The sequence below is a fragment of the Meles meles genome, chromosome 21, assembly GCF_922984935.1.
Source record: "Meles meles chromosome 21, mMelMel3.1 paternal haplotype, whole genome shotgun sequence".
Classification (NCBI taxonomy): domain Eukaryota; kingdom Metazoa; phylum Chordata; class Mammalia; order Carnivora; family Mustelidae; genus Meles; species Meles meles.
The window spans coordinates 18,113,086-18,124,595 of NC_060086.1; the positions used below are offsets into that span (position 1 = coordinate 18,113,086).

At 42.9% G+C, this 11,510-nt stretch overlaps 1 protein-coding gene across 1 annotated transcript; it reads left to right on the forward strand.

The window, feature by feature from the left end:
* Positions 1–524: 524 nt before the first annotated feature.
* On the forward strand, positions 525–8,135 carry LOC123933492 (endogenous retrovirus group K member 13-1 Env polyprotein-like). The gene is made up of 2 exons (XM_045992721.1): positions 525–638; positions 6,472–8,135. Exon 2 carries the CDS (start codon positions 6,521–6,523, stop codon positions 7,706–7,708), a length of 1,188 nt encoding a protein of 395 aa, XP_045848677.1. The 5' UTR covers positions 525–638; positions 6,472–6,520; the 3' UTR covers positions 7,709–8,135.
* The last annotated feature ends 3,375 nt before the right edge of the window (positions 8,136–11,510 follow it).

The following is an 11,510-nucleotide window of genomic DNA, read 5'->3' on the forward strand; positions in this document are numbered from 1 at the left end:
ATTCGTGTTGATATATGGGAAGATAAACTGCAGGGAGGTAACAGAAAATGATATAGTAGAGGACTGCAAAGTAAGGACTTTTAGAAGTTTGCTCTGATGAGGGATATTCCTGCCTGAAATGTACCCAGGTGGTTGTTGTGAGCGGCTCTCCTAGAGCGAGTTGAGCAGGTGGTAGCAAAGGCTCCCTGGTCCTCGGTCGGAGGGCACTCATGGCTAATCCCCTGGGCTCGTTAAGGCCCTGTTGTTTGCCTTAAGATTATTCTCCCATGTTCTGCTGTCATTCCAAAAGCAGACCTTGTGGTCTACCCTGCAGTTGCATTTTCTATAATTATGACTGACACATCCTGTACATGAGACATGTCTCGTCTTTGCGCAAAAATGCTGTGGTAATCACTTATGAAACAGAAATATGCTATGGTAATCACTTATGAAGCAGATTATAAGAGTATGTGCTTAATAAAGAACTCTGTCACTTGCGTCAATCGGCCTGGTGTCCCTCGCGTGTTCTTCGCATTCCCTTTCCCCCGGGACTCTCCCTCTTTTTCCCCTTTCTTTTCCCTTTGCTGTTTGTCATGCGGGCACGACAAGTGGCGCCCGAACAGGGACGTCTCCGGAACGAGGTGCTGCTTTTGATTCAGGTAAGGGAACCCGGTTGGCCCGGGACGCCGCGAGTAAAATGGGACTTTCGCAATCAGCGGAGTCCACCTATTTCATGCAAACTTTGCAGACTCTCCTCAGAGAAAGGGGGTCAAAAATTTCTAAAAGGGAACTTGAGGGACTTTTTAAGGTGATACATGATTTCTCTCCCTGGTTCCCTAAGGAGGGGAGTGTAGATCTTGAACACTGGCACCGTGTCGGGCAAGAAATTAAAAATCAGATCTTTGCCCGAGGTGCCGACGCGGTGCCCCCTCGAACTATGACTACCTGGTCCATTATCTGTGATCTGTTGGACCCTGCTCATAGTATAGCTCTGGTTTCTCCGAAACCCGGCTCGTCTCCCGGTAGCTTAGCTCCTACCCAAGCAGGTGAATATTTGTCTGAGGACCCTGATTACATGGAGCCTCCACCTCTCCTATTTAGGGGGTCCCCTATGTCGATTTCTTCTGGCTCTTCTCATTCTGGCTCCCATTTGGGACATCCTACAGATGATTTTCCTCCTCCTCCTCCTCCTCCTGCTGTTCTATCAGGAGGGGATGAGTTCAGGGATGATGATGTTTATTTGGATGATAATAATGATGGTAATGCTGGTAATGACAATAATGTTTATAATCTCTCATCGTCTCCTCAACCTTTGCGCTCTTTTTTACATAATGGGAATGATGAAAATGATAATATCCCATTGGAGGGTCTTACCCTTTCCCCTCCTAAGGGGAATCCCCTCAATTCTGATCCCGAACACAATGCGGATTGGAAGAAAAGACATTTTAATCTTCCTCCGCCGAATAGACCCCCTCTGCCGGCTCCCAAGAAAGTTTTTCCAATGATTCGCTCAGATTTGGAGGGGCAGCCCCCTACCCTCTCGGCTATTGGAGTTACGCCCCTGCAACGTGCTTTGTATCAGGCTCAGCAACATGGAGAGGATCTCACAGGATTTTCCGCTTATCCTGTTACTACAGGAAATCAGGGGCAAAGGGTATATTCCTCACTAAATTTTAAGGTCCTAAAAGAAATTAAGTCTGCCACTGCCCAGTATGGACCTACTGCTCCTTTTACTTTGTCTCTGTTGGATAATCTAGGAAGGGAGGCTTTATGCCCTGGTGACTGGAAGGTAATTGCTCAAGCTTGTCTCTCTGGGGGAGATTTTTTGCTCTGGAAGGCTGAATATGCTGATAGAGCTAATGAACTTGCCATATAACAGGCGAACTAATGTGCCCATTTCATATGATATGTTCGTTGGCGGGGGTCATTATTTTGATGTAGGCACGCAAATAGATTACCCCGAATTGGCTTACTCTCAAATTAACGAATGTGCATTAAAAGCATGGAAAAGGTTACCTACTTCGGGGTCGAGAACTGAAGAACTTTCTAAGATTAGACAAGGTCCTGACGAGCCTTACCAGGATTTTGTTTCTCACCTGTTAAAAGTCGTGAGTCGTCTTGTGGTAGATGGGGAAGCAGGAACTCTTATTGTGAAACAATTGGCCTATGAAAATGCTAATTCGGCTTGTCAAACTGCTATTAGGCCTTGGAGGAAAACTGGGACTTTAGAAGACTATATAAAGTTATGCGCAGAGATTGGACTCTCTTATATTCAAGGGGTTACACTTGCAGCTATTATGAAGGGCATCCACCCCCAAGAAATGCAACGTAGGCTGCAGAAGCAGCGGGACTCCTCAGATCCAGTCTGTTTCCAATGTGGAAAGCCCGGACATTTCCGGGCACGCTGCCCAGATAAGAAAAATGTTTCTACTGAGAAGGGACTAAAGTCCGGTTTTCCTACTAATATTTGTCCCCGTTGCCAAAGAGGATATCACTGGGCAAATGAATGTAGGTCTAAAACAGATCGATTTGGAAATATTCTCCCGGGAAACGGGAAGAGGGGCCAGCTGCGGCCCCAACAAATAATGGCAGCACAACCTATGAACCCATCCGAGCTAACACTGCCGATCTCCCCAGAATTGACAAGTTACTCCGCGGTACCCCCTCCAGCGCAGGGCTAGATCTAGCCCCCGATACTCCTGTCTACCTGGAAGCTGGTCAACCTCCAAAGGCTATATCTACTGGCATATGGGGACCGCTTCCCCCTGGGACTTGGGGACTGCTTTTGAGTCGATCCAGCTGGGTCCTGAAAGGATTAATTGTTCACCCAGGGGTTATTGATGAGGACTATACTGGTGAAATTAAAATCATGGTTTCGTTGTCTTCTGGCACGATTATCTTACAACCAAAAATTCCCATTGCCCAGTTGATCTTATTGCCCCGCTCCTCTACTAATAACCCCGCAGTTAAGGGAGTTCGAGGAGCAGCGGGATTTGGGTCCACTGATGCTTATTGGATGAAAGCCATCTCTTCTGAAAAACCTTATTTGACCATGTTTATACATGGAAGACCCTTTAAAGGCCTTGTAGACACCGGAGCCGATGTCTCTGTAATTTCTGCAAGAGAATGGCCGATGTTTTGGCCCTCTCAGGGCTCAGATGTCCCTGTTAAAGGTGTGGGTCATGCTGTTTCTCCTAAAATAAGTTCCAATATTCTACCTTAGAAAACATCTGAAGGACATTCTGGAACTTTTCAACCTTTTATTCTTGATATTGACCTTAACTTGTGGGGAAGAGATATTCTGGCCACTATGGGCTTGACTTTAAATGCGCCTCCTAAGAATGCTAATTCTGAGGCTTCCATTGCTTGGATAATGATGGAAAATCAAGGATACCGCCAAGGCCAAGGACTTGGGAAATCAAGCCAAGGCAATCCTGAACCCCTAAATCCTAAGCCTAACCCAGGGAGAGCAGGTTTGGGTTTCCATTAGGGCCACTGACTATTCACGCTTTGCCTCTAAAGTGGAATACCACCACTCCAGTGTGGGTAGATCAGTGGCCCTTAACTAAAGAAAAATTAGAGGCAGCTACCCTTTTGGTAAAGGAACAATTGGAACTTGGTCATCTTGTGTACTCCACGAGTCCATGGAACTCTCCTATTTTTGTCATAAAAAAGAAATCTGGAAAATGGTGGTTATTACAAGACTTGAGAGCCATAAGTAAAGTAATGGAGCCTATGGGAGCGTTACAATCAGGTTTACCATCACCTTCCGCTATCCCTCTTAATTTTAAGCTCCTGGTCCTTGATTTAAAAGATTGTTTTTTCACCATACCTCTCGCGCCAGGGGATTCAGACAAATTTGCATTTACTTTACCTTCTATTAATCTTCAGGAGCCTGCTTCTCAATTTCAATGGACAGTCCTTCCTCAGGGAATGGCTAATAGTCCAATACTATGCCAGGAATTTGTTGCACGACCCCTAAGAAAATTCTGAGAATTATTCCCGCATATCTATTGTATTCATTATATGGACGACATTTTACTTGCTTCTGAAACTGAGGATTTATTGCAACAAGCTTTTGCTGTCCTCCTTCAATTATTAGAGGACTATAATCTTAAAATAGCCCCCGAAAAAATTCAAAAATACCCTCCCTTTGAATATCTGGGATATATTTTACAACAAAAATCTTTAAGACCAGCCAAAATTCAATTACGAACACATCAGTTGAAAACTCTAAATGACTTTCAGAAGTTGTTGGGAGATATTAATTGGTTAAGACCTTCTTTATCTATTACTTCTGACCAACTTTTGCCATTGTTTTCTATACTGAAAGGAGATTCTAGCTCTACTTCACCCCGGACCTTGACTGATGAGGCTCGTGCTGCTCTTACCCAAGTTGAGACTGCTATTAATAATGCTTTTACTACATATGTTTCCCCTACAGAACCTCTCTATCTGATCTTATTATTCCCTCAACAATTGCCTGCAGGATTGCTATGGCAGACTCATGGAATGATAGAGTGGCTCCACCCCCCACTGCATTCCTTACATGTTATTAATCCCCATGTTGATACTCTTGCACAATTATTTCTAAAAGGAAGGACCCGCTGTCACCAGATACTTGGACGAGACCCAACCTTTGCCATTTTACCAATGTTTACACAAGATCAATTTTCTTCCTTATTACACTTCAACACTTACTGGCAATTGGCCCTTTCTTCTTTTACAGGTCAGATACGTTTTCATTTGCCTTCTGAAAAACTGTTACAATTCCTAAATAATCATGCGTTATTCTTTCCTAGGATTATTCTGCCTGAGCCCATTCCTGACGCCCCCAGTGTTTTTATCGATGCTGATAAAGATGGCCATATTGGAATTTATCTCCATTCTCCATTACACAAAACAACCTCCAGATTTTCTTATAGTACATCGTCCGTACAAAGAGCAGAACTTAAAGCCTGCCACTATGCCTTTCATCTCTACCCATTCTCCTTTAATTTATACACAGATAGTCAATATGTAGCTAAGGCTATTCCTCAACTCGAACATTCCTTTATTCTTACCTCTGATGAGGAACTATTTCATTTATTTACCTCTATCAAACAGCTTCTTTTGCAGCGAAATGAGCCTGTTTTTATCAGTCATATTCGAGCGCACACAAATCTTTCAGGCCCCCTAACAGAAGGAAATGCCATAGCCGATTCTTTGACTCATTTTGTCTATTATTCTAATTTAGAGCTTGCTAAAACTAGCCACTCCAATTTCCATCAAAATGCTGCTGCCCTACGACGAGAATTCAAGATTACTAGAGAACAAGCACGACAAATAGTTAAATCATGTCCCCATTGTCCCCAACATTTTCCAGTTCCGTCTTATGGCACTAATCCTAGAGGATTATTGCCTAACTCTTTGTGGCAAATGGATGTTACACAATATAAACCTTTTGGTAAACTTTCATACATTCATGTTTCTGTTGATACCTTTTCGTGTTATATTCTAGCTTCTGCACATTCTGGAGAATCCTTTACTGATGTACAGAATCATCTATTTACTGCCTTTTCTTTTCTAGGACGACCCAAAGCACTTAAAACAGACAATGGTTCCGCCTATACTTCCAAAGCATTTGCCTCCTTTTGTGCTACGCTGCATATCCAACATATTACAGGTATCCCTTATAACTCTACTGGACAGGCTATTGTGGAACGTGCTCACGCTACTTTGAAAAATACCCTCATTAAACTAAAAAAGGGGGATCTCCTGTCCAGTAGAGTTAAGTATTCCCCACACATGCATTTATCACTTGCTCTATTTGTTCTTAATTTTTTAAATGTTGATCCCGTTGGCCGCACTGCTGCTGAGTGCTTTTGGCATCCTGATTCTTCTCCTCTGTCTTGGGCAAAATGGAGAGACCCTTTATTAAAAGTATGGAAAGGCCCCGACCCGATTCTTCGTCGGGGACGAGGGTATGCCTGTATTTTTCCACAGGATGAGGAAACGCCACGGTGGATCCCCGACCGATGGGTCCGACTTATCCCATCTGAGGAAGAGGATGCGGCAGCTCTCATTGAAGGCGCGTCCGCGCCGACGGTCTCTCCCCCAATCTATGTTGTCTTGGGGCCAGGTTAAGGCTATGTCCCAGAAGGCTGTAACTCTGTTAAAAGAACAGAATCAGCCCTGTACCCCTACTATGCTTTTCTTGGCCTTCATGGCACTGATCACTGCAAGCACTGAAGCAGCCCCTTACTGGGCATACTTACCTGATCCCCCTCTTGTTCAGCCTGTTACTTGGAATGATCCTACACCTCGAGTGCATACTAATTTCACTTGGGGATTTGGAGGCCTTAATGATTATAATGTCGGAGAAACGGTGGCTCACTCTTTTGATTGGCAAGCTCGAGCCACCACCCCCCCTATTTGTTTCCAGTTCTTTACCGATGATAACCCCATTTACGGATGTGTATCTACTGCTAAATATCCTCGAGCTTTATTTAGGGATCCTGGCACTCCCGGGTATGTCCCCTGCACGCCGAAGGGACCTGCTATGCCCTGGAGTATTCTCGAAGTTGTGCCCACAACCCCAGTCACCACTCGGAAATTCGGAATGCGTCCCCTGGGACATCCCCCTTGTGCAACTACCTATGCCTGGAAGAGATCCGACAATTTGTGGACTGAGTGTGTCCAGGAGGAACCGTTGCTCCTTGCTCCCACTGGCATCGACTTTCCTCTTACAGACTGGTCCAAAAGGAAGAAAGAAGAAATGAGCATCCCCCATGTTCCTTTGCGTCCGACTGGACCTCGAGAAGTAAATTTTGGTCAGCTCCCTGGGTCTATGCTGTCCACCCCCCAGGGTATGTTTCATCCTGAACTTTGGAAACTTGTCGCTGCCATGGGGCCCGTGCAAAACCAAGATCTTGTATCGGGCCAACTAACACTTCGTGCTTGTGTCCCGCGTCCATTTCTGCTAGTCGTGGGGGTGGGGGTTGTTACATCCGTGAGGATTAATGATACAACCATGTATGATATCCATTGTCCTAGGTGCAGACTAACCAATTGTATTCCTATAGATGCCATGCGCTGGCCTCAATCTCCCGTACATGTGTTCCTGGTAATGCAGCCACCTTTTGTTCTTCTCCCTGTTGAAATTGAAGGCCCCTGGTATGCTAATTATGGCTATCAATTCGCTGTGGAATTAGAAAACCATTTGCGTAGACCTAAGAGATTTATTGGGCTTGCTATAGCTGGTGTTACTGCTCTGATATCTCTAATTGCCTCAGCCACAGTTTCTACTGTGGCCCTCAGTAATACCGTCCATACTGCTACCCATGTTAATCAGCTGTCCAAAAATGTTTCAGCCGCTCTACATATACAACAAAATATAGACCAAAAAATCTTAGCCCGCTTAGATGGTCTAGAGGAAGCAGTGGAGTTCTTAGGTTCGCAACTATCAATATTAAAAACACAAATGTCTTTAATATGTCATGGTGCATTTCAACATATTTGTGTCACACCGTTACCAGCGACGAATTATTCTTGGCCTAAAATCCAAAATCATCTTAAAGGCATATGGCATGATGCAAATGTTAGCCTTGACCTTCTCGAACTCCAAAAGAGTATATCTGCCATTGGGCATGCCCACCTTGACATTGTTAACCCCTCTGACCTTGCTCGTTCTATATTGCATACTATGCAGGGTTTTAACCCAGGTAACATGCTGCAACATACCTTTTGATATCTTCTGGGACTAATAATCTTACTAGGAATTTTATTTGCTATATGGTGTTGTTTCTACAATGTATGGAAACATTTCTTGCAACGTGTTAATGCCCACCTACACTTTTGGCAATTAAAACAAAAAGGGGGAGATGTTGTGAGCGGCTCTCCTAGAGCGAGTTGAGCAGGTGGTAGCAAAGGCTCCCTGGTCCTCGGTCGGAGGGCACTCATGGCTAATCCCCTGGGCTCGTTAAGGCCCTGTTGTTTGCCTTAAGATTATTCTCCCATGTTCTGCTGTCATTCCAAAAGCAGACCTTGTGGTCTACCCTGCAGTTGCATTTTCTATAATTATGACTGACACATCCTGTACATGAGACATGTCTCGTCTTTGCGCAAAAATGCTGTGGTAATCACTTATGAAACAGAAATATGCTATGGTAATCACTTATGAAGCAGATTATAAGAGTATGTGCTTAATAAAGAACTCTGTCACTTGCGTCAATCGGCCTGGTGTCCCTCGCGTGTTCTTCGCATTCCCTTTCCCCCGGGACTCTCCCTCTTTTTCCCCTTTCTTTTCCCTTTGCTGTTTGTCGTGCGGGCATGACAGGTGGTGAAGCAGGGCAGAATCCTAGGTGGGAGAGTGTCATCTCGGGATGCCCAGGGTCACAGAAATAACAGGGTTCCCGAGTGTGGCAGAGCTCCCAGGCATCGAAGCGGGGACTCTTGCTGGAATCATCAAGCCCAGGAGTGCATCTCAGCTCCAGGTTGCCATAAGCCGTGAACTGTAGCACAATCAGGTGACTGCTTTCTGAGCAGGGACCCAGCAACAGCACACAGGCAAGATCCGCACTCGTCCCCAGAAGGAGTGGCTAGGGTGTGCCCTACAGGATTCTCTAGGGTTTGGAGACTCCAACAGGGTCCCAACCTGAGATACAAATGTTCAGTCATAGGCTGGGTGAGCACAGAGAGCAGACACAGACCAGGGAGCCAGGAACCATTCACTGCTTTTCCCTGAGAGTTCACTGAGGAATGGGGTCTCAGACTCTTGGATCGGGGCTTGAGTTTGGGAGGCTGCCATTTTCATTCTCATCCTCTAAAGAGGCACAGAGAACCTTCAGGGAACAAGAGCCATAGCAAACCAGAGCAGATTACTTAGCTTGACACTTAGGCAAGAGCCCTGCAATTCTGACCCGGGGCAAAGAGGCCACAGAATCAAGGCAACAGGCTCCTTCCCCAGAGGATCAGCAAGAACACACAGCCAAGGTTACTGATCACTGAGAATGCCCAAATGCCAGTGCTAGGGGAATATAGCATATAGAATTCATGGTGGTTTTTCTTCCCACTATTTTGTCCTTGGCTTTTAAAAAAAATTTTTAAATTTTTATTGTGTTGTTAGTCACATAAAATATATCATTAGTTTTTGAGGCAGTGTTCCAAGATTCATTGTTTATGTACAACAGCCAGTGCTCCATGCAATACGTGCCCTCCTTAATACCCAGCACCAGGCTCCCCCATCCCACCCCCAACGCCCTCCCCTCTAAAACCCTCAGTTTGTTCTCAGTCTCTCATGGTTCATCTCCCCGTCTGATTTCCCCCAATTCACTTTTCCTTTTCTCTGCTGCTGTCTTCCATGTTATTCCTTATGTTCCACAAGCAAGTGGAACCATATGATAATTGACTTTCTCTGCTTGACTTAGTTCATTCAGCATAATCTCCTCCAGTACCATCCACGTTGATGCAAAAGTTGAGCATTCACCCTTTCTGATGGCTGAGTAATATTTTATTGTATATTACGGACCACATCTTCTTTATGCATTCATGGTTTTGTCTTTCAATTTTAATTTTTGTTCTCTTTCTTTTTTTTTTAACCAATTTATTTTATCAACCCTTCTTTAATCTTAACTTTCATTTTTGTACTTAACTTTCTATCCTTCCATTATATTTAATTTTTTGTAAATATTTCAGTTTCTCTTTCTTTATAATTTTGGGGTGCAGTTTCTTCTAACAGACTAAAATACACCTAGAATCTAGGGTATTGCTCTCTTTGCTTTAACTGCCTAATCATACTGTCTTTTCTTCTTCTTCCTCTTCCTCTTCCACTTCTTCTTTTTGTACGTTAGGTTTTTTAGGGTTTGTTTTCTTGAAAGCTTTTTAAATTTTCATCTTCTTGGATCCATTCTATCTTTTCAGCATATTTAATTTTATTTTTGTGTATATATGTGTGTACATATATATAAAAATATATATGCATATATACATGTATGTATACATATAAATATATATGTTACAAGATTATATATGGAAATTTGTAAATTTGTAAACTATAGAAGTATTTTTCATAATATATATTATATAATACTGTATACTGTATGCATTATTTATTTATATATTTTTCATATGTATATTTATGGAAGATTTTCCTTCTACACAAGCTTGAGGTGGAGTTTTTTCTAACAAACTAAAAAATACACTCAGGATATGTAGTGTATTGCTCTGTTTTCCCTACATGTCCCATGATATTCTCCCTGTTCTGCTCACCTGGCTGAGTAACTTCCCTTCTTTTTCTCCTTTTTTTTTTTTTTGTTTTTGGACTTTAAAGTTTCATTTATAGGTAATACAATGGCACTAACTACCTATCTTTTCATAGTTACTCTGAATGTAAATGGAATCAATGGACAATAAAAGGCATGGGGTTTATGATTGAACATTTTAGGATGAAAAGGCCAAGACCCACCCATATTTCATCTAAAGAGAATCATTTTAGACCCAAAGACACCTCCAGATTGAAAGTGAGGGGGCTTGGAAAAATACTTATCCTGCTTATGGACATCAAAAAGAAAACTGGGGTAGCAACCCTTATCAATAAATTAGATTTTAGGGGCACCTGGGTGGCTCAGTGGGTTAAAGCCTCTGCCTTTGACTCAGGTCATGATCCCATGGTCCTATGAACAAGTCCCACATCAGGCTCTCTGCTCAGCAGGGAACCTGCTTCCCTCTCTCTCTCTCTCTCTCTCTCTGCTTGCCTCTCTACTTGTGATCTCTGTCAAATAAATAAATAAAATCTTTTAAAAAATTAGATTTTAAACCAAAGACTGTCATAAGAGAGGAAGAAGGCTACTATATCATACCTAAAGGCTCTCTCAAACAAGATCTAACCATGGTAAGTATTTATGTTGCTAACACGGGAGCAGCCAATTATATAAGCCAATTATAACAAAATTAAAGAAACAAAGCAACAATAATACAATAGTAGTAGAGGAATTGAACACACCCCCACACAGGAATGGACCTATCATCTAAGCAGAAGATCAACCAGGAAACAAGTGTTTTGAATGACACAGGACACCAGGTGGATTTCACATATATATTCAGAACACTCCATCCTAAAGCAAAACAAAAAAAAAAAAAAAAGAAGAAGAATAAAGAAGACATTTTTCTTGAGTACACATAGAACATTCTCCATAATAGATTACATACTGGGTCACAATCACATCTCAACCAGTACCAAAAGACTGGTATTATTCCTCACGTATCCTTAGACCCTAGTGCTGTGAATTTGGAATTCAATCACAAAAGGAAATTTGGAAAGAACTCACATACATGAAGGCTAAAGAGCATCCTACTAAAGAATGAATGGGTCAACCAGGAAATTAAAGAAGAATTGAAAAAATTCATGGAAACAAATGAAAATGAAAAAAACAATGGCTCAAAACCTTTGGGATGCAGCAAAGGTGGGCCTGAGAGGGAAGCATATAGTAACACAAGCCTTTCACATGAAACAAGAAAAGTCTCAAATACATAACCTATCCTTACACCCCAAG

Bases quoted from the DNA above. Each gene is read 5' to 3' on its own strand.
- LOC123933492 (XM_045992721.1), top strand. From the start codon at position 6,521: ATGCCCTGGAGTATTCTCGAAGTTGTGCCCACAACCCCAGTCACCACT.